Below are 22,427 nucleotides of genomic sequence, written 5' to 3'. Positions count from 1 at the left end.
TTGCTCTTTATTTCTTACTGTATCTTCAGGCTTCCCGGGATAATTTGCCTTCCTCCTACAAAACATCCTTTAGTATTTCCTTCAGAGTGGGTTCACTGGTGACAAATTTAGTTTTAGTTTGCCTGAAGTCGCCTTCATTTCATCTTTATTTCAGAAAGATACCTTGTAATTAAAAGCAGGCATTTTCAGTTTTTAAAAAATGTAGGTTAAAATAGAGTAATATCTTCAGGAGTTAAGACTAAGTCTTCACTTTTTTGAATTCTAAAGAGAAACCTTTTTATGACCAAATGTTTTCTTATTGGTCTAATTTAATGACACACCAGTTGCTTCCATTTACTTTTGCTCATTTTTGTTAATTTTCAGGTTGGTCTGGGGCAACTGCACCTGCATGGAGGGCGTGGAGTAGAACAAAATCATCAGGTAACTTTCTTCTTCCCAGGGCTTTGTACTTCACAGTGTAGAAGGAAACAATGACATATATTTCTAGATATATTTCTTATCAATGACAGTATCAAGTTTGTTACTTAGACACAAGATCACAAATGATCTTTCAAGATCCAACTAACCCTTGAAAAAACTGAAGACTAAAAATGTGGCTATTGGGGCACCTGGGTGGCTCAGTGGGTTAAGCCTCTGTCTTAGACTCAGATCATGATCTCAGGGTCCTGGGATCAAGCTCCGCATCAGGCTCTCTGTTCAACAAGGAGCTGCTTCTCCCTCTCTCTTCCTGCCGCTCTGCCTACTTTGATCTCTCTCTCTCTCTGTCAAATAAATAAAATCTTAAAATTAAAAAATAAATTGATTGATTAATAAATAATAAAAATGTGATTATATCCACCTCATAATGGTGGGAAGGGTTTTTTAAATTCTGAAGTCTAGTTCTCAATATTGCCAGCAATACATACACAGTAACTTGGTTTCCTATAGGTATGTGGTAGAAGTTTGTCTTAAAATTTCTATTAGAAAATATTTCAAGGGGCGCCTGGGTGGCTCAGTGGGTTAAGCCGCTGCCTTCGGCTCGGGTCATGATCTCAGGGTCCTGGGATCGAGTCCCACATCGGGCTCTCTGCTCAGCGGGGGGCCTGCTTCCCTTCCTCTCTCTGTGATCTCTTCCCTTCCTCTCTCCTACTGTGATCTCTCTCTGTCAAATAAATAAATAAAATCTTAAAGAAAAAAAAAAAAGAAAGAAAATATTTCAAGGGTGGGATGCCTGTGTGGCTCAGTTGGTTAAGCGGCTGGCTTCAGCTCAGGTCATGATCCCAGTGTCCTGGGATCAAGTCCCACATCGGGCTCCTTGCTCGGCAGGGAGCCTGCTTCTCCCTTTGCCTCTGCCAGTGCTCGCACTCTCTCTCTCTCTCTGACAAATAAATAAATAAAATCTTTTTAAAAATAAATAAATAAAATAGAAAATATTTCAGGGGTGCCTGGGTGGCTCAGTCAGTTAAGCATCTGACTTCAGCTCAGGTCATGATCCCAAGGTCCTGGGATTGAGTACTGCCTTGGGCTGCATGCTCCGCAGGGAGCCTGCTTCTTCCTCTGCTTATCTCTCTCTCTCTTATGAATAAATAAATAAAATCGTTAAAAAAAATATTTCATAGAATTGAGGAAAATCATTGTTGAGTTTGTGAGAAATTAGGAGTATACAACTATAGCAATCAGATCTGTATCCAGCTTTTTGCACTTTATGCCCTAAATCTTGCTCATCTCTTCACTTGTATCCATCGGTACACCTTGTGTGAGTCATCTCCTGCTTGCATTTCAAAAGCAGTAGCCTGTGTTTGTAAACCTCACACCTTGTGGTTCCCTTGCTTTAAATTCTTGAGTGGTCCTGGGTGCCTGGGTGGCTCAGTCGCTAAGCGTCTGCCTTTGGCTCAGGCCAGGGTCCTGGGATCGAGTCCCACATCAGGCTTCCAGCTCCACGGGAAGCCCGTTTCTCCCTCTCCCAGTCCCCCTGCTTGTGTTCCCTCTCTCGCTGCGTCTCTGTCATTCATAAATCAATCTTTCTATAAATCTTTTAAAAAAATAAAATAAACTCTTGAATGGTCCATAATTGCCAGTCACTTGAAAACCAAAACCTTTATTTAACATGATTTCCAGGATTTGTACCAGTCTGCTTAGCTCACCAGTTCCTTGCTTTCTGAGTCACAAGCACAAGGACCTTTTCTCAGGTCTTTGAAAAGGTGAAGAAACTACCTTGGGATTTCTGGAATGCTAGTCCTTCTGTCTAGAGTGAATATTATCCTGCCTCCTTTCTTTACGTAGCTAATTCCTACTCATCCTCTAGAATTCAACTCCAGTATCTCTTCCCATAATGTTTCTCTAGACTCCTAACCCCACTCCAGAATAGGTCATGTACCACAGTTACGATTTCCGAAAATCTGTATTTGTGGCTGTTACCCATTGTAAATTTGCTAATTATGTAATTAAGGTTTTTCCTCTGCTAGAATGTAAGTTACAGAAGAGCAAGACTTTGCCACTTTATTCCCAGCACCTGACAATGCCTAGCACATAATGAGTTATTGGTAAATGTTTGTCAGACTAATAAAACTATTACTCTGCCATAACAGTTAAATATTCTAATTAAGGTTATTTCATTTCCATATCCCATCAATTTTAAGACGTAGATGATAACAAAATACACTTATCACTTAAAACTATACCAAATATCCATGCTTGGTTTGTTTGTTTTAAGTCAGGAGGCATTTTGACTACTTTCATTGTCTTTAGGTCATTCAAATATATGTCATGAGGCCAGATGAACTGGCTAATAAAAATGTCAGGTGAGAGAACAATCTGCTGCATGCCTTTTATACAAGTTTTGGGATATCCTTGGTATGTGCTGCCTACTTGCAAAACACCTACACTACAATAAATTTTTTCACCAGCTTCTCAGAAGGATAAAAGGAGTTCCCAGTACAGGACTGCATTAATTCATTAATGCACCTGCTATGTGCCTGTTCACTGCTAGGCATTCAGAATACAATGCTAGATAAAATAGCTTTGGTCTTTTTGTCTTTGCAGAGCTTCAAGTTTAATAGAACTAGAATATTAGATTTTTTTTTAAATGATCACACCAACAAACATGTAATAAATTGTGATTGTTGTTATTAAGGAGAATGAATGGGTCCAGTAAGGTTAATAAGCAGGAGGTGGCGGGTTTTGAGGCAGGAAGGCAGAGTGCAGAGAGCAAGCTGAACAGTACTGAAGAAAGCAGTGTCTGTTCATGCCAGTAGACCCCCTGCAAAATATCAAGGGACTGTAAGGACCAGCATGTTAAGTGTTTTGAACTGTCGCTTTGGGTGACTGAAGACTAAAGGCAAGGAGACCAAGGAGGGGAGTTCCAGAAGGTCAGATGTGAGATAATATAGCTTAGCCTAGGAGTGTAGTGGAAGATCATGGGTTGATTCAAGAGGAGTTGGGTGGTGAAAGTTTACAGAATTCAGTGATGGATTGGGCATGAAGAGGGGTGGGTGCCTGGAGCACCCAAGAGATGTCATAATGCAGTTTAAACTGAGATGCTGCCATATTAGAAGATTTTTTTGAATGTTCCTGAAATGATTATTTTGGTTAAAAGCGAAAGGCAGATTCTATAAAAACTAATTATTTTAATAAATTCTTTTCTTACAGAGAGCATTCGACTACTTCAATTTAGCAGCTAATGCTGGCAATTCACATGCCATGGCCTTCTTGGGAAAGGTACTGTACACCCTTTGAACTCTTACATAATAACAAGAGGTATTTACATAATAAGCAGATGTTGTAGTTACAATCTACAGTTTACCAAAAGTAAACTGGAAATAAAATTTCCAATATAAGAATATTGTGTCTTATGGTAAGGTAAGTGCGACTTCCAGGCATTTTCTTAGGTAACGTAAAGAAATAACATTTCCTCATCGGTATGTTAATTTCCTTTTGAAGTTAACTATCATTGAGGTGTGTGTATCATATGCAATAATGAGGACTTTTTTTCTTTATGCTGTGGGGGTTTGTTTGCTAAGTCTGTCATAATTGCCTGTCTTCCAAATGAGTAGAGGCAACAAACAAAGAGTTTGTTGGAATCTGTCCGTAGGCTTTAATCATCTTCAGTGTGATGGCCATCACCCAGCCGTCAATGCAGTTCTTTTCTAAGCAAGGAAAACACTCAAGTCTAGAGACCTAACAAATAGATTCCATGTAACATGCCACAGTTTCAAAACTTCCTTTTTCATTATTTTGAAAGCAAATACTATATAAATCAGTGGATATTTTCATCCATAACTAAATCCTAAGGTTAGGGTGCTCAGGTAGAATAAATCTGTCACAAAGGTTCTTACAAATAGAAAAATCTTATCAGTATTTGCCTCATAATCACAACCAGTTATTTGGGGCCTGAGAACCAGACATGTGGACGTCCCCGCTATTATTGCATCAGAATCGGGATTCCCCATCTATTTTTGTTAAGCCTTTAAGAGCTTTCCATTCTAGCCCTTTCAGTTCTTGTTCTGAATTCCTAATTAACCCCATCTCAGAAAAAGATTTTCATTGCCGTTTTCTAAATGTATACGTGGATGAAAACAGCCTCAGTCATTCTGTTCTTCTTTCTCTTGGACCTTTTATCATGTTCTGTACCTGGTATTCTAGTCATTTAGTGCTTGAAACCTTAAGATAACTTTTCAGTTATTTCTTTTCCTGAACCTAAGGCCTACCCTAGTTCTTACCCTGAGGGAAGTCGTGGTGGAAGAGAGAGGGAAGCGGGCACTGTCAGTAGCACCCTTTCTCTCGTGTGATCACTGACCCCAAGCAACTCTCCAGCCATTTGACTGCCCTGGGATAGAGTGAGAGAAAAGATTCACCTTGAATAAAAGGTTTTCTCCTCCTGAGATTGATCTGTGAACTGACTTTAATATATTCATGTTTATAGAAAAGTAACAAATTTGTTATGACAAAGAGGATATAATAATATTGTTTACTTTAAAGGTTTTACTTTTGAATTTAAAATATCTGATGGGGAATTTTAAACTGTTCCAAGATTTCATGATACTTAACAAAAACCAGAATGAGATGAGATAGAAATACATTATAGGTGAGAAGGGTATAATTTTTAATAAAATTAGGTTCTGTTTTTCAGATGTATTCAGAGGGAAGTGATATTGTTCCACAAAGTAATGAGACAGCTCTTCACTACTTTAAGAAAGCTGCTGACATGGTAAGACCTCATGACTCAGTGTATTGAAATGTGTGCCATATTATTATTATTTTAATAAGTAAGTTTATTACACTGAAGGATTAGTCATAACCAACTCATGCCTGAAATGACTGAAAGCACTTATGTAGATGAGATTAATGGGAATGGACTGGCTAGAAAAAAAATATTTCCAATAAAAAGCTATTTATTTGGGGGGTGTAAATGATTGAATATTAAACCTCTGTTTCAATTTCATTGAGAAGTTTCCTCATTGGAGAAATACTGATTTTACTAATGCAAAGAGAGATATTATGATTTTGCCCTATTTGTATGGCAACTTGAGCTTTCCTTTTGGAAAGTACTGGGTACTTTTGATAATCATAAATATACAACTTGGGCTTTCTTTGCCCCAGAGAAAACTATATATGAATTTTTTTTTATTTTTTTTTTTTATTTATTTGACAGACAGAGATCACAAGTAGGCACAGAAGCAAGAGAGAGAGAGAGAGAGAGGGAAGCAGGCTCCCGCTGAGCAGAGAGCCTGATGTGGGGCTTGATCCCAGGACCCTGAGATTGTGACCTGAGCTGAAGGCAGAGGCTTAACCCACTGAGCCACCCAGGCGCCCCTATATATGAATTTTTAAGACTGTATGCCTCCAGTGTGTACGTTTATTTCCTCACCGGCTATGTATTACTTTAGTTCCAAATGTCAGTTGAGTATTTCCCAAGGGGATGCTGTGACACTTTTTAAAAGATGCCTCTACCCGTCCGAGTTTAGTTTGAATTTTAGATTTTTCTCTTTCAGGTCTTAAAACAATTGATTATCTTTGTTTTGTGGCACTCCAGTAATCTTAAGTGTTATCTTTGCCACCTGATCCCAATATTGTTGTTTTACCTGGTGGTTGACTTTACACGATGGCATCTTCCTTCTTTATTGGGGAGGGAGGTTACCAATGAAAAACTACCCAAAAAGTAACCTACTTTTAATTTTAAGAAGAAGAAATACAGTAGTCATGTTTTCTCTCGTAAACTCGTGGAACAGGTGGTCATAAGGTAAGTCACCAAAATTTAATTTTAGATAAATGTACTATTTCCTCTTTTTCAGCAAATTACTGAAGACCCCCTCCCCCCCAAATCTCTGAAAGTCAGTATTTCATTTAGCCTGATGGGAAGGAGAATTTTGAATTGAAAAACGCAAAGACATTTCTTGAATATGCTTGTAAATTACTACTTTGGTAGTTATTTAATCTTGCCTGTTATTTGTTCTTTTTTTTGTTTTGTTTTCTAATGAATCCTTTCACTCTTGTCTCTGGTTTGCAGGGCAACCCAGTTGGACAGAGTGGACTTGGAATGGCTTACCTCTATGGAAGAGGAGTTCAAGTTGTAAGTTTTTAGTCTAACATTCTGACTTAGGCAGGCAGTCAGCTGGTGAGGTAGGGAAGTATCTACTGAAATAGGAAAAGCTGAAACTTTTACTGTTCTCTGAGTACCCAGTACCCACCATACTAACTGCCTTCTTCGAATGGCTCTGTGTCTTGCACTTTTACTGAAGATGTGAAGCTGTCTCTCATGCTGTCTATGCTCTCTACCCCACCTATGCTTCCATCTCTCTAAGACTTCTCCCTCCCGGCTTCTTCACTTGAGCCTAAGAAAATGCTTGTTTCTCCCATTTCAAGGGAGAAATCTTTCTGTTTTGTTCCTTTTCTTCTAGTTACTACTTCTCTTCTCTCCAGTCCTTCACTACAAAGCCAGGTTTCTCCAAAGAGTGAACTGTATTAGTGACTACCACTCACTTTTTAGCTCTTAGCAGTCAGACTTCTGCCCCAGGTAACCGCTCTCTGCAAGTCACCAGTAACCTCCCAAATGTCAACTCCTGTTGACTTCTTGATTCTATGTCACTTAAACTCTTTCTGCCCTGGAATTCTGCAGGTTCTCTTGGTTTTCCTAGGCCATTGCTTCTCATTCTTCTGTACTACTTCCTCATGTTGTACGCCCCGAGATTCTCCTTGCTGCCCTCTTCTCTGTATGATCTTTCCAAGTCAAATGTATTTAATGGGCCTGTAGTTAAGTTTAGGATTCTAATCTATAGGTGTTCCTTAGCAGAGAAAACAGTAGTGTGTTCTCATTTTGATTCCTTCTATCATTTTAGGACACAAAAATTCAGTACTGATCTTTGTTTTAATTTTTCTCCATGGATAGGTATAATATTTGAAATCTAATAATCATACAGTATTTGATAAGCTACACAGGGAAAGAATGAATGAGGAGAGAATAATTTTCCTTATTGAATGTTAGAAAAATTGACGTTTCAAAAAGATTTTTTGGTTAATAGGAAAGATACAAGTGTTTCACAAGTCCTAGTCTTGTGTTCCAAGGTTTTTTCAAAGAACCAGAATGAGCATTATGTAGGCTTTTTGAGAGTGAACAAATGAATTGTTCACAGTCTTAAATATATTAACTCCTCTGTGATATAGACTACTATCTGTATATTATAAAAACTATAAAAAGAAGGTAGTCTTTTTAATGGCTCTTTGAGAATATCTTGTATGTGTTTTCTTAACTCTTTTTAATGAATGACTCTTCTAACTTCTGAGTAGATCAGTCTTTTGAGTTTTCTCATCGTGTGGTCATGTGACCTGTTTTCCTGCAGAATTATGATCTCGCACTAAAGTATTTCCAGAAAGCTGCTGAGCAAGGCTGGGTGGATGGGCAACTGCAGCTCGGCTCTATGTACTATAGTAAGTAACATTGGCATCAAACGCTGGATATCCCAAGACCCGCATTACTCATTACCCACTAGATGCCACTGTGATATGGAAATGAGAGCTATCGCATTCTGGCTGATGAATATTCTCCCAATCCAGTGATTTGTGCATCTCGTTTTTCATTGTAAATTATGCTAATCTGTATTAATATACTAATCTGCATTAGTAAGATTCACATCTTTCCTGAGTAAGAATTCTGAATTTCATTTAATTTTACTCATTATGTAAGGCTTCTCTGGTGCTTCAGCTAAATCTTTTTTAAGACTATTTCTGACCTTTCGTGTGATTTTCGTTACAGATGGCATTGGAGTCAAGAGGGATTATAAACAGGCCTTGAAGTATTTTAATTTAGCTTCTCAGGGAGGCCATATCTTGGCTTTCTATAACCTAGCACAGATGCACGCCAGCGGCACAGGTGTGATGCGATCGTGTCACACTGCAGTGGAGGTAAGGGCTTTTCCACAGACTCATACACAGGACATCAGTTGTCCCCAGTGGAAAGTCTGTCATTTTAATTCTGGTTTTCTTTGCCATGATTTCGTCTCAAGTAGAAACAAACTCAACCCATTATTAGCTTTGATACACTGAGGGAAGACTCAGGGCCGGTGTGTCACTGTCATGCTTGTTGATCTCATGTGGTTCTCCTCACTAGAGTCCGTTTATAAGGACAGGGGGTGTTGTGTGCACTCTCTAGCACCTGGAAAGCATCTGAAGCAGCACCAAAAAAGTCTGTGTTGAATGATTGTGGTAGAGGGGAATGCTGTTGTCTCCCCAAAGGAACGTCTCTTTAGCTCTCTCATAAGTGGCACTTCAGGTTGGCATTTGATGAATGCTTAGTGCAATTTCCAGACCACCCTGTGCTTCAGTTTCCTTGGTTGTGAAATGGGGCCATTAATAGGACTTACCTCATGGAGTGTTCCCCATGACCTCATGGGAGCTTTAAGGCGAATTCTGTACGTACTGTACTTAAAGCGAGCACTAGAACAGTGCCTGGCGAGAGTAATGGATATAATTGTTTACTGTTATTTTTATAAGCCTCTTCTAAAGACAAACTGAAAGCTTCAAATAAAATCCCAGACTTCTGTATATATTTAATTAAGCTGCCAGAGATTCAGAGGTAGCCTAACGGTCACTGGAAGCCAAAGTGCAAAACTGATTTTCTGGCATATGTTCCTTATTTTCTTACGGGTTTTTCTTCTCCTCTTCTCACAGTTGTTCAAGAATGTATGTGAACGAGGCCGCTGGTCCGAGAGGCTTATGACGGCCTATAACAGCTATAAAGACGGCGACTATAATGCCGCCGTGATCCAGTACCTCCTGCTGGCCGAACAGGGCTACGAGGTAGCGCAGAGCAATGCAGCCTTCATTCTCGATCAGAGTAAGGCTCACCGCCGCCCCACCTTGGCTCACATCCCATCATCTGTTCATGTTTAAAGCGGAAAGCCACAAAGAAACTTCTTTATTGTTGTAAATAGACATGAATAACATACGTGCTTGAGTCATTTCCCTCAGCTCCCGAAGCCAGCCAAGTTAGTTTTATATGTTAGAGTTGACAATAGAAATCGATTTGCCATTCATCACAGAGTTAACTTCTTCTAGTAAATCCATCTTTCAAAATACAGCACATATAACAATATTGTTTTTCCAGCAATACAGAGGTCCTTAGAAGCAGCTCAGTAGTTAGTCTCCTTATTAGTTCTGTGGATACAGCGTGCTGCAGGAAATAATGCGTCCTGGATTGAGGCAGTGAGTCCTTTGAACTCCGTATTTTATTCTAATACTGGTTTGATGTCAATACAATGATTTTTTCGTTCAGTCTTTGCCATATCCCAATTCTTATTTAAGTAATGTTTACACCCTGGCTTGTAAATGAAACCTAAAAGTCCAGTGCCTGTCCTTCTTAAGTGCCTGATTTGTATTTATATCGTCTGCCCCATAGGGGAAGCCACCATTGTGGGGGAGAACGAGACTTACCCCAGAGCTCTGCTGCACTGGAACAGGGCCGCCTCGCAAGGTGAGTGGCCGCTCCGCTCTGGGTAAGAGCATCCCCCGGGGACCTTTCTCCATGGTCTCCAATTTGCTTTATCTCCCGCAAAAAACTGAGTAATGTCATTCGCCAACTTGAAGTTAAGCAGACAGACCCAATATGGCTTACCTTGTTTGTATCACGAGTTAGTTATTCTTAAAACGGAAGTTCTAGGGGCGCCTGGGTGGCTCAGTGGGTTAAACCTCTGCCTTCGGCTCAGGTCATGATCCCAGGGTTCTGGGATGGAGCCCCACATCAGGCTCTCTGCTCAGCAGAGGGCCTACTTCCCCCACCCCCGCCTGCCTCTCTGCCTACTTGTGATCTCTGTCAAAATAAAATAAATTAAATAAATAAATAAGTAAACTCTTTAAAAAAAAAATTTAAAAAAAAAAAAAACAACAGAAGTTCTAGTGCCCAGGTTCCTAAATTGAACTGTGAGGTCTTTGTACTGGACATTTATATCGTGTTATGGCTTACTCTTTGGTTTTTAGTTTGAGGCCAGTGTGCTGCGTAAAATGAGAATTGAGTAGAATATATAATAAAATACTGGTCTAAAACCCCAAAAGATTTTAACCTTTCCCCTTTTTTCTGTTTGAATATTTTTTCTGTATACTTCTTTCAACATTGCCTGGTCATCCCTTCTTCAAACCTGAACAGTGGGCCAGGTGAACTACCTTACAGTGTACATGCGTGATAGACAAGAACATGCTCATGTGAAGAGCAGGCTGATGAAACAAGGACTACCGCCCAGCTTGTTTTACCTCCTGTTGACTATTAAAAAGCCTTTTTCTAGTTTAAGTCTTTACTGAATTTATAGCTTAGCTAAAGGATTAGTTGTAAAGTTTATGTGCTAAAAATTAAAAGTCTATTTTATGTAAACATGTTAATAGGAGGAGAAATAACACTTTGTCTATTTAAAACACACTTTATTTATTGGCACTTTTGCATTTAATTTTTGTTTAAGGCTATACCGTGGCTAGAATTAAGCTTGGAGACTACCATTTCTATGGCTTTGGCACTGATGTAGACTACGAGACTGCATTTATTCATTATCGTCTAGCATCGGAGCAGCAACACAGTGCACAAGCTATGTTTAATCTGGGATATATGCATGAGAAAGGACTAGGCATTAAGCAGGTGAGTGTTGCTTCAAAACAAATGTTTGAATGGTGTGATTGTGATTTGGGGGAATCGTCTGCATTTTTATGGAAAATAGGCTTTCTTTGAAATGTGCTCAGATTTTAGGTTCTAAGTTATGAGACAGTTTTATAATATTTCAGAAGCCCATCTCTCATCATCAAACACACACTGCTATGTTTAGGACAGTGAGCCAAAAACAGACTGATTAAAACAGAAATACAGAGCTGCCTCCATCGGTAACTCATTATTTGAGTAACCATCTGTCCGTATTCAACCGTGTTCTATTGTTTCTCATTTTGAAACAAGACATTTGCTACTGATTAATGTATTTCTGAGTCTTCTGCCTTTCTAATATAGTCTAACATTCTTTAGAACCATTCTCACGTTCTTGCCTTTATGCCCTTAATGGGATTTTGAAAAACTGTGTTTTCTCCTACACATTTTTAATTTGGCATTAAAAATTTTCATCAGGGACGCCTGGGTGGCTCAGCTGGTTGAGCAGCTGCCTTCGGCTCAGGTCATGATCCCAGCGTCCTGGGATCGAGTCCCACATCGGGCTCCTTGCTCAGCAGGGAGCCTGCTTCTCCCTCTGTCTCTGCCTGCCATTCTGTCTGCCTGTGCTCGCTCTCTCTCCCTCTCTCTCCCTGACAAATAAAAATAAAATCTTTAAAAAAAAAATTTTTTTTTCATCATAAGCTCCAAAGGATCTAAATTTTAGCTATATGAAGCACCAACACTTTTTAAAAAAATGATTGAATTACTCTAAATACCAAAATTTTAATGTCTTCATTATTGATTTTTTAATACACAGCAAACTTATTAAATGAAAATGATATCTTTTCCTTTTCTTCCTGAATTTATATTTTACTGATCAGTCGATCATACTTAATCTGAAACAAAGTATGTTGAACTCAAATTTTAAATTTTATTTCCTATGATCATAGGCTTAAGTGTTAAGAAAAATTCACGAGATTGGGACGCCTGGGTGGCTCAGTTGGTTAAGCAGCTGCCTTCGGCTCAGGTCATGATCCCAGTGTCCTGGGATCGAGTCCCACATCGGGCTCCTTGCTCAGCAGGGAGTCTGCTTCTCCCTCTGACTCTGCCTGCCATTCTGTCTGCCTGTGCTCGCTCTCTCCCCCTCTCTCTCTGATAAATAAATAAAATCATAAAAAAAAAAATTCACGAGATATTATTAGTCATAGTTGGTTAGTTATCAATACAGTATTGAATAAATCAACATAATACTATAAATTTCACAAAAATTTTAATTTTGTGGTAATTACTGAACTTGTATCTTTTGATGAGATGAATGGAGACTCTTTTAAAAATTAGTTTAAAGATTATTGAGTAGATTTAGCATGAATTTCATTTTTCATTTTTATAAATATATGCCTGGAATCTTGTTCACATCAACAAGTATAAATGGGAGGAATCTTATAGCAAAGTCACTTAATTCCTTAAACTGCTTTAGAGCTACATGCTGTCTTCTTCATGGGGCTTAAATAACAGGATTTCTCACAGTTCTGGGGGCTGAGAAGTTACAGTGTGGGGTGGCAGCAGATTTGTGCCTGGGGAGGCGCTACTTCTTGGGCCAGAGACGGCTATCTTCTGGCTTTGGTCCTTACCTGAGGAGAGAGCGGTAAAGCAGCAGCAAGCACTTAAAAGACTCTTTGAAGGATGCTAATCCCATTTATGAGAGTTCTGCCCTCATTACCTCATCTAATCCTGATAACGTGCCAGAGACTCACTTCCTAATCCCAACCATCACATAAGGGAGTAGAGGTTCCACATAGAAATTTAGGTTGGACACAAACATTTAGTCTGTAACATGTGCTGGAAATCAGAGTGATCTGTCATTAAGATTATTTCCAGCGATCTATCACTGACAACTTGGTTAGGTCCCCCTTCAATCTTGTTGAAAGCAAAGAGTTAGAAACGAGAGACTTGCAAAAGATGTACTTATTCCCTGGTCACTGGAACCATTCACTTTCTCAGCTTCTAGGTGGAGTACCAAAAAGTTTTACCAAGATTTATCAAATAACTAATTATATTCCTCCCTCTATCACTTAGAGATACTTGATTGACCTAATGTGCTTAAAAGCAAGTTGTTCATTTTCATTTTGCTAATGCACTATTTTTTGATCAAGTGCCTTTTATTTTACCACATTTGAATATTCAATTTTTAAATTGCAGTATGTAAATTTTTATATTTTACATTTATATTAATGTTAGAAACTTAAATATTAGTTTTTATCAAGACTGTGGAACTGCAGGCCGAGTGCATTCAGCTTGAGGAAGAGTCTGCCATGTTACCAAGTTACTGAAGCCTCTCTTAGTTGACAGACCAGTCAGCCAGACCAGACTTTGCTTCTGTCAGCAAGTCTGACTTCGTTTTTTCATTTTTTTAATTCTATTTTCTTGACTTCATTTTTAAAATTCAAATAAAATTAATATGTGCTTGGCGACTAATATAAAGATTGCACATAAGTTACGGTTTTATGGAATACAGTCCATAATAATTTACGTAAAGCAATCAGACTTAAAATAATGAAACTCTAACAGTCTGTTTTTGTAATAGAATAGAAGCCAAGAAAATTAATCAATGTGTATTCTCATAATTTAATTTGTAATATAATGTATAGCTTATATAAATTCTTGTGAATAAAGACTATGATATGATAATAAGCACAGAATTTCATAGATAAGAATTGGGGGAGGGAACTCTGGGATGCAGCTTTAAAGAGTAATTAATCATAAATAAAAATTAAAATGATTCCATTAATTTTTGTAAGACATTATGGTCACCTTTTTTTAGAGAAAGAAGCACTCACTCATACTACTAAAAACTATTCAGTCCAGCATCTAGTACAGCTAGAAAAATATTGAGGGTTAAATGAAGATTGGTTACATGGAGTAAACCAGAATGTAATTGATAAGATTTAATTACTAAATCACCCACACAGAAGTCGATGTTACCACATAAAGTTTGGTCCATGATCTTGAAAAATGTGGCAGTCCAAAAAAAACTTGTTATATTTTTTTTAAAAAATCAAGTTGTACTATTACTGTTAGTAACAGAAGAGAACCTTCTTTTTAACTAATGACACACCCTAGTGACAGTTTAGGGAACAGCTGAATGTAAATGCTTATATTGAACTTTGTGGAAAAAGTCCTTTTTAATGTTTAGCCTCTCTTTCCCATGCCTCATGGAATTCTTTCCTTGGAGTTTGGTCTTTGACAATAGTCAGGGCATGGAAAAGGTGAGGTTGTAAAACGAAAATTTCACAGCATCCCACTGTGTAGTTTGGCTTTTATCTGCATGCAGAACACTCCAGTCTGGACCAGAATTCATAATGACTTGTTTCACCTTTTACAGAAATATGTCTAAGGCAGGGAAATGCAGAATGGGAATCCCTTATTAACACTATATATGCAAGCAAGCTCTGAAAAATCGTGAGCATGTTACCAGGTTTGAAGATCACCGCTCCAAACTGAAACCAGAAACTGATTATACTGACTGAAGTTTTAAGTAAGAAAAATTAACTTGAGACTTACAGGTGACCCCTGGAAATCTTGAGCCTGACCTGTGTTATGCATAGGAAAGCAGCTGTAGACAGCACATCTGCACGGAAGTAGGACATGAGGCAGGAGGAACATGAGCTAAATCTTAAAATTTTTCAGTTAAATTTTTTTAAATGAAGCAGATAATTAAATATTATCCAGTTACAGGTTGGGTTTTTCCTTTAGGTACGGGAAATCTTAAAATGAAAATTTGAAAGGTAAAATAAATGCTCTAAGTATATAAACTGATTTCCAAATATATAAACTAAATAATATTTTTATTTACTTTGACAAGAGATGAATTCTGATTTATTGCCTATATTCTAGGACATTCACCTTGCAAAACGTTTTTATGACATGGCAGCTGAAGCCAGCCCAGATGCACAAGTACCAGTCTTCTTAGCACTCTGCAAATTGGGTGTGGTGTATTTCTTGCAGTACATACGGGAAACAAATGTAAGTGTTCCATGTCTCTCTCTCTTTTTTTTAAGATTTATTTATTTTAGGGCACCTGGGTGGCTCAGTGGATTAAAGCCTCTGCCTTCAGGTCAGGTCATGATCCCAGGGTCCTGGGATTGGGTCCCACATCAGGCTCTCTGCTCAGCAGGGAGTCTGCTTCCTCCTCTCTCTCTGCCTGCCTCTGACTACTTATGATCGCTGTCTGTCAAATAAATAAATAAAATCTTTTTTTAGAGAGCAATAGAGTATGCATGAATGGGGGGAGGAACAGAGGGGAGGGAATCGTCAAGCAGACTCCCTGCTGACTGTGGGTCCTGAGCTGGGTTCCATCCCGAGACCAGAAGATCATGACCTGAGCCGAAATCAAGAGTTGGTCATTTGAGCCATTCAGGCCACCCTCCATGCCTCTTGTAATTAAAATATAAATGACGTAAGCTGCTCACTCCAGAGGTTTGTATCTAAAAAGTTCAGGGAAAGGGGAGGAGTGTCCTGCCAGTGTCTGGTGCCGTCCCTTCTAACCCGAGGCGAAGTCCAGGATATTGCATCAGGCATGGGGTGACGGCAACCACAGAGCAGTCCATTCTCAGGTAGCATTGGACAGTGGCTCTGGGTGCTGAAGCAGTTTTCATTGATGCAGGTGTCTTCTGGTCTAGAGAAAACTGAGACCAACCCTTGGCGATCTGAAAGAGTAGTTAACTAAATTCAGTAAATAGTAAGTCAGACAACTGCCCCGCAGTGACTCAGAGCAGTCCCTTAAAAGAAAAGTTTTAAAAAGGGAAGAAGTAGAACCTGAGAACCTGCCCAGGCTGCTGTACTTCAGGTTCTGCTCCTAGTGTGAAATATGTTCAAAACACCACTAGAACTTTGTTCTGTAAAATTACTTTGAACTACTTAAATAAGCTACTGGTAGAACCCAGATCAGAGGCGGGTTCCCCATTCCTTTCAAAACCACTAACTTCAGTTACCTGTATTTCTGGGTAGGTGCTCCAGGGTTCTCCTCTTTTACATATGGTTTATCTTGCTCCCTCATAATGGTACAGGATTTAACTCTGAAAGTCCTAAGATGTATGCTGAATCAAGAGCTATTTAACTTCAGTTCATTCCAGACCAGGATAGGAGGATATTTTAACCTTTTGTAAATCTTTCAGGACAGCTTGATAGAGCATCAGTATTCAATTCCAGAATGGGCTTCTCCTCCTGTGACACAGATATAATTGGAATCCATGATGCCCCTTCCTTAACCCTATCCTGTGCCGCCAAGGGCCTCTGTGCTTGGTGCTCCGGGGCCAGAGGTGTCAGACTCCATCCTCCGGATTGCTTGTACATTTGTCACAGCAAATTCATAACCAGGCGTGCTGTACCCTCCAGTAATGGAAACAGTCTTTGTTCCTTTAATTGAAAAGCTAACGGTGGGGCGGCCTGCTCTTTCTCTCAGGTCTATTTCAGACACTTTTCTTTCACAGTTTATAGGACTAAGAAACTGCTGATTATAGTCTAGGATTTGGTCATGCCTTATTCAGTCTTTGTTGTTTTTTTTAAATTCAGAAGTATAAAGAAGAGGGTAAAGTGCTCCATAATCCTACCATCCTACACTCCAACTAAAAAAAAGAGAGTAATAAGCAAGATAAGAATGAGAAAGTCAGACAATACAGAAAACACAAAATCTCCTATCACAGGTCCCACCCCAGGAAACGGTTAAGAGTTTCTTATAATCTTTTTCCAGAAAAATTTAGCACCTGCACCTACAAATATATATATGATGGGGACATTTTTAAATATAACTTCATTTCATCTAAAGGATTATACCCCATGTTTATTTCCTTTGTAGGTAGGTAGCAGTCCAAAAATACCAGTGATGATTCCTCTTAAGTGACACTTAAAACAAAGTATCTTAGACGTAGAACATAACTTTTAAGTTCAAATTCAGGTGTTAAAGACTTAGTTAAATCCTCTCTAAAAAGTACTAGTCATTCAGCTGTTGAACACTGGGATTCCTACCATCATCAGTTACATGAGAGAAGATGTGAAGTCTCCTGCGGTCAGGAGAACAGGGTGCTCAGCTGGGTGACGGGCGTGTCGGGATACTGATCATTCCCCCCTTGGCTCTCCCTATCCCCAGTATTCCTTGCAAATATTTTCCGTGAAAAATGGTAGGAAACGAATAGGTTGGATTACTGATGGAAAGGAACCCTGTTAGATACTTGTATTACCTACTATTAAAAAATAATAACTCCGTTCCTGAGACAGCATTATTTTTTGTTTCAGTTGAAGGCTTTTAAAGCCATTTTTTTAAAACTGCATTGCAAAGTGTTCCTAAAACCAATGATTTTAATAAGTTCTGTATTCATCTCTAATTTGTGATGTAACTTTTTTCCTAGTTCCTTCTCTGCCATCTTAGTGATCATAATGATTTTTATATTATTCTCATTAAGATTCGAGATATGTTCACCCAGCTTGACATGGACCAGCTTTTGGGACCTGAGTGGGACCTTTACCTCATGACCATCATCGCGTTACTCTTGGGAACAGTTATAGCGTACAGGCAGAGGCAGCACCAAGACATGCCTCTGCCCAGGCCCCCGGGGCCCCGGCCGGTGCCAGCACAGCAGGAGGGGCCGCCAGAGCAGCAGCCGCCTCAGTAACAGCCGCTATGTCCAGCCATGAGCAGTGACAACCAAGGAAGTTGTTTACTGAGAACACTTGCATTTGATACCGGACTTCGGATCAGCGGTCACCTCCTGGAAGAGGCACAAGGAAGCATTGAATTCCTAAAGCTGCTTAGAATCTGATGCCTTTATTTTCAGGGATAAGTAACTCTCACCTAAACTGAGTTGAATGTTTGTTTCAGTGCCGTTCAGAATAACAGCTCTCAGTGGGCCCCCCATTTTTTTCTGGAAACATATGAGACACTCAATGTCTGCTGTACCCAGCTGTCTTTCTTGGGTCCTTTCGGTCATTCTTTCAATGTGCATAAGTTCTTCTGTCAACCACCTTTAAGGTCTTATGCATCAACACTAAAAACTGATCACTGTAAAAAGGACAAACCAGTTAGTCGCAAGTTTAACCTTAACATGTTTGAAAGTCTAAAAACAGAACTTGGCCTTTTAAGTAAAAAAACAAAAACAAAAACAAAGTCTTCAGATCGTTTCAGAACTGCAATAACTGAGAAACTTTTACCAATCCACATGCAAATATACATACTCAACATATTGGTTATTTTAAAAGGGAAGGCTGGGGAGGTTTCTTATTATTGGTGATTGTCCTACTTTCTACCATACTGCTATCCTTCAGAGACTGAAAGGCGTGTTAAAGAGTTTTATGTGAACTCCCTTCTCTGGAATGGAATATATAAAACATTGTGAACTGACTCCTTAAGCTAACATGTGAATTTGCCCCCACTTACTCAGTGTAATTTGCTTGTTTGTTTTGAGTATACAGAGCCTTGATCCAGAAGCCAGAGGATGGACTAAGTGGGAGAAATTAGAAAACCGTATGAAAGTACTCTGGGTGGGGTACCAAGAAGATAGACACACTTGCCCGAAAGATGAAGCATTTGTTCCATTTTCCTTTGCATTTTTTACTGCAAAAGAACAGATCTCACCCTCCTGAATTCTCTAGATTTGAAACACGATTGCCAGGATGTGGCCTACAGTGACTACCATTATCAAACTGAAACTCAGAGAATCTAAGATGCATTAAACTCAGTGGTTGAGGAAAGCCAAAGCCTGTTTATACTGTTCAGGTCGATTTTTACTTCTGCAGTTTTCTATTTTAGTAGAAAGTCAGCCACTTCCTTAGCTATCCTATGCACCACCCGCCCACCGGTAACTGTAGGAAAATCAAGGCTATGACACTTGAAAATTGCCTGGACAAATAGTGTGGAGCACAGCAACAACAACGAAAATCGAAGACCTCCCATATCCTCCAAATGAAGAAATTTAAACTTACACCGAATTTGTATTTCTTTTTATTGTCAGATGGTGGTATTCACCAGCCTATGTCTAGTCTGAGACTACATTAGTACCTGAGCAGGCTTTCTCTGCCTCCTGACCTCAGTCTGTTTATAGTAACCTTTCTACTCTTTTTTTCCATAATCCCTCATCTGCCAGAAAACTTGAAGAGTTTACCTGTAGAGTTGTAAGACTTTGGTTTTTGAAGTTGGGGTTGCACTTGGAACTAGATTTAATGAGTCTGTAATGAACATGAAGGCTTTCAATGTGAAGTCATACACTCTTTGTGTGTGTTTAGAGTATTATGAGAAACCTGGTAAGCAAACTTGACTCCCACATAATTGCTTCCAAATTTGAAGAGGTGGCCACAGAACCATGTGTCTAGGAGCATATCCGAGAGGTAGGAGGTTTGACCCTCCAGAGGGTCCTGTTGCTCTGGGCAGCTCTTTAAATAGGAAGACAGGTTTGACCTCTTAGGCTGAGAGAGAATGAGGGCAGTTGGTGCAGTGTGTTGGTGTCTTCACCACTGCCTCTTCCCACCCTTCAAAGATGAGTAGAGTTCACAGGAGCAGCCACGTTTCATTTCAAAGGAACTGTTTTAATGTATTTAACTGTTTGCAAAGCCTCCGAGACCACCGAGCTTCCCTTTCTCCCCCTCCACCGTCCATCCACCGGATTTCTTTAGCCACATTTTTTATCTCTAGCTTTACCTCCTTCCACTCGTGCTTTGAAGAGACATTTCCAAAAGCAGCGCGCGCTACCTAATGGAAGGCACGGTCATGTTCTTCATGCAATAACAAACCTCCTGCTAGTTGACCACTACCTGCCCTGTCCTTTGTATACTCTACCTAGCCTCTTCCTGGCTTGTTTCCTTGCTCCCTGGGTCATTTGCTCCGGGAAATTTGAACAGTATGTTTAGAATAACTTCATTCTGTGGCTTTATGACTCCAGTCCTTACAACTGTCTCAAAATACTTTGCTCCCTTTTTCTTCTCTGTTCGTGGGACATAATACCTAGGCAAGTAGGAACTGGGTTTGGTGTTTCTCCTAAAATAATGCTCAATACTTACCTAATCAAATGGCATCCATTTGAATAAAATGACAGTAACTAAAGCTAGTTAATGTCAGTGACATTAAACTAACTCCGGGATTCAGGAGTTTTAATGTTAGAATTTAGAGTTAGCAGATTGAGTGCAGTTTCATTTCTCTGTGGCGGCCTGTCTCCTGACCCCTTTAGCCTGTCTTCCTGCCTTGGAAGGTGACTACAGTAGTACTTAGCTTATATTCTCCTCTGCGTTTGGTTTGTGGTTAGTCAACTGTTTCAGAGACTTGAGACCATCCATTTGCTTCTGTTTTATGTTACAAAGGTAGCATTGGTGTTTGGGTTTTTTGTTTTTCTTTCTGTAGTTGAAATTTTTGTTTCTGTTTTCAGAGTAAGGCTTATCTTATTTTTGGTTAATATTCAGTGGCACAGAAAAAGTAAATGCCCTTTTTTCCCCAAGATTCATTATTTTAGCACGTGAATGAGATTAACTTTGGAATCATTTACCTTAATACACTTGAGGTTTTGTTACCCTTGTGCATATAAGGTTAATTTGTGAAAGTTTTACTGCTAAGCTGTTCTAGCTCCGTACCATTGGGAAGCTGTAGAAACTTCTACCCTGATCTGACCATGATCTGATGCTTTATTTAATTAAAGAGCTGCTGTTGCCTCAAGAAACTTAAGTATTTTGCATAGGATTTTTGTTTGTTTGTTTCATTTTCCCCTCCTTTCTTTGCTCCTTCTATTTGTTCTTCAAACCAGCATTTTGGATGTATGCATGCAAGCCTGTGAATGGAAACCACAACCCTTCGTGTGTGGAGCATGTGTATTAGCGTCTAGCTCCATCACAGAACACTTCCTATACAGAGGTTTGGACTAATGTTTCACATGCACATTTCAAAACAAACAGCGTCCGATAAACAGCCCCTTTACCTGCCAAGAAAAGCAATGCAGGCTACTTTTGCCCCGATGACAGCTAGTATTTGTTCTGGAAGTGAATTTAATATGTATTGCACAATATTATGACTAGAAGAATGCAAGAAATAAAGCAAAAGAAACTTCTGTTTTCATGAAAATCTTTTTCCTCAGTCATTGCTCTCCAGTATAAAAGAAGATAGAAAGTTTCTGAACACCGTATTGTCTGAGCCACTACCTGATTTTTGAATATGTAGTAGTCCTTGAAGCTAAAATTCTCCTTTCACTTGGTATTTCAAGAAGATCTAAAATATCCCCAAGTAAAAATGATTTGTGTTTTCAAATGACTGTTTGCAAAAGCAAAACTCCCAATTCTGTGTGCATGAGAAGGATATCCTGGCCATGTGCAGGAAGTCATCTCACATGCACGGTTTTTCCTGTCTGGAATGACAACAAGGTGACACTAGTCTCTGATTAAAAAAAAGAAATCATAATATCGATATGATCAAGGTATAACCACTATCAATATTTAGGAGAAGTTTAAAAAGACCATAAGCTGGCAGTGGAAGGAACACCATGGTAGACTTTTTTGTAAATTTTTTTTGTATTTAATTAAATACGGTATAAAGGCTGGTGAAGTGTAATATAATTGTGTAAACAAATCCTGTTAATAGAGAGATGTACAGATTCGTTTTGTACTGTATCTTGAAACTTGTGAAATAAAGAATCCACCTCTGGTTATCCTGTATGCCATAATGTGCCATGACCAAGCACCCTTCCAGTCAGACTCTTTTTTTAAATCCGAGTGACTCCATTTTTGATGAACCTTTCCGAAATTTTAGAAGCTTCTGGGAACATTCATTTGGGGCAGATTGAATCCATCTTTCATTTACTTTTCACTCTCCAAATTGATTTTTGTAAGTTGAATTTTGCCCTGGGGACAACATGAATTTGCTAAAAAATGCTACTTCTTTTCAACATTATAAAATCCCCACAATGTCTAGTTACCGTATGTCATTATACAAAGTTATTGGCTATATTCCCTATGCTGTACATTATATCCTCGTGACTTACTTATTTTATCACTGGAAGTTTGTACCTCTTAATTCCCTTACCTGTTTGACTGTATTGCCACTTTTTAAGTAATCTCGACACACACATGGGTCTCAAACTCATGACCCTGCGATCAAGGGTCTACTGGCAAAGCCAATCAGATGTCCCTCTATTACCACTTCTTAAATCTCTGAGGTCTTTGACTTGAATTAGCCTGTGATATATAGTGAAATGTATCTAAAGTGTGCTTTATTCATTGCCTCATCCCAAAAAGTTCTTCTTTTTTTTTTAAAAGATTTTATTTATTAATTTGACAGAGAGAAATCACAAGTAGACGGAGAGGCAGCCAGAGA

The 22,427-nt window shown here is 39.1% G+C and overlaps 1 protein-coding gene across 1 annotated transcript in view; it reads left to right on the top strand.

Moving 5' to 3' along the window:
• SEL1L (SEL1L adaptor subunit of SYVN1 ubiquitin ligase) overlaps window positions 1–21,762 on the top strand; it is a 55,113-nt gene extending 33,351 nt beyond the window's left edge. Inside the window, exons 11-21 of the mRNA XM_082734895.1 lie at window positions 364–420; window positions 3,628–3,696; window positions 5,108–5,185; window positions 6,485–6,547; window positions 7,815–7,902; window positions 8,228–8,376; window positions 9,142–9,307; window positions 9,869–9,943; window positions 10,920–11,092; window positions 14,984–15,112; window positions 17,548–21,762. Of these exons, the coding sequence (XP_082591021.1) occupies window positions 364–420; window positions 3,628–3,696; window positions 5,108–5,185; window positions 6,485–6,547; window positions 7,815–7,902; window positions 8,228–8,376; window positions 9,142–9,307; window positions 9,869–9,943; window positions 10,920–11,092; window positions 14,984–15,112; window positions 17,548–17,757 (1,257 nt within the window). The 3' untranslated portion in view covers window positions 17,758–21,762. The remainder of the gene's footprint in view (window positions 1–363; window positions 421–3,627; window positions 3,697–5,107; window positions 5,186–6,484; window positions 6,548–7,814; window positions 7,903–8,227; window positions 8,377–9,141; window positions 9,308–9,868; window positions 9,944–10,919; window positions 11,093–14,983; window positions 15,113–17,547) is intronic.
• Window positions 21,763–22,427: the final 665 nt, after the last annotated feature.

This window comes from Mustela nivalis, assembly GCF_964662115.1.
Source record: "Mustela nivalis genome assembly, chromosome: 6".
NCBI classification, from domain to species: Eukaryota; Metazoa; Chordata; class Mammalia; order Carnivora; family Mustelidae; genus Mustela; species Mustela nivalis.
The sequence above is the reverse complement of the archived record's forward strand: the minus strand, read 5'-3'. Positions and strand labels throughout refer to the sequence as shown.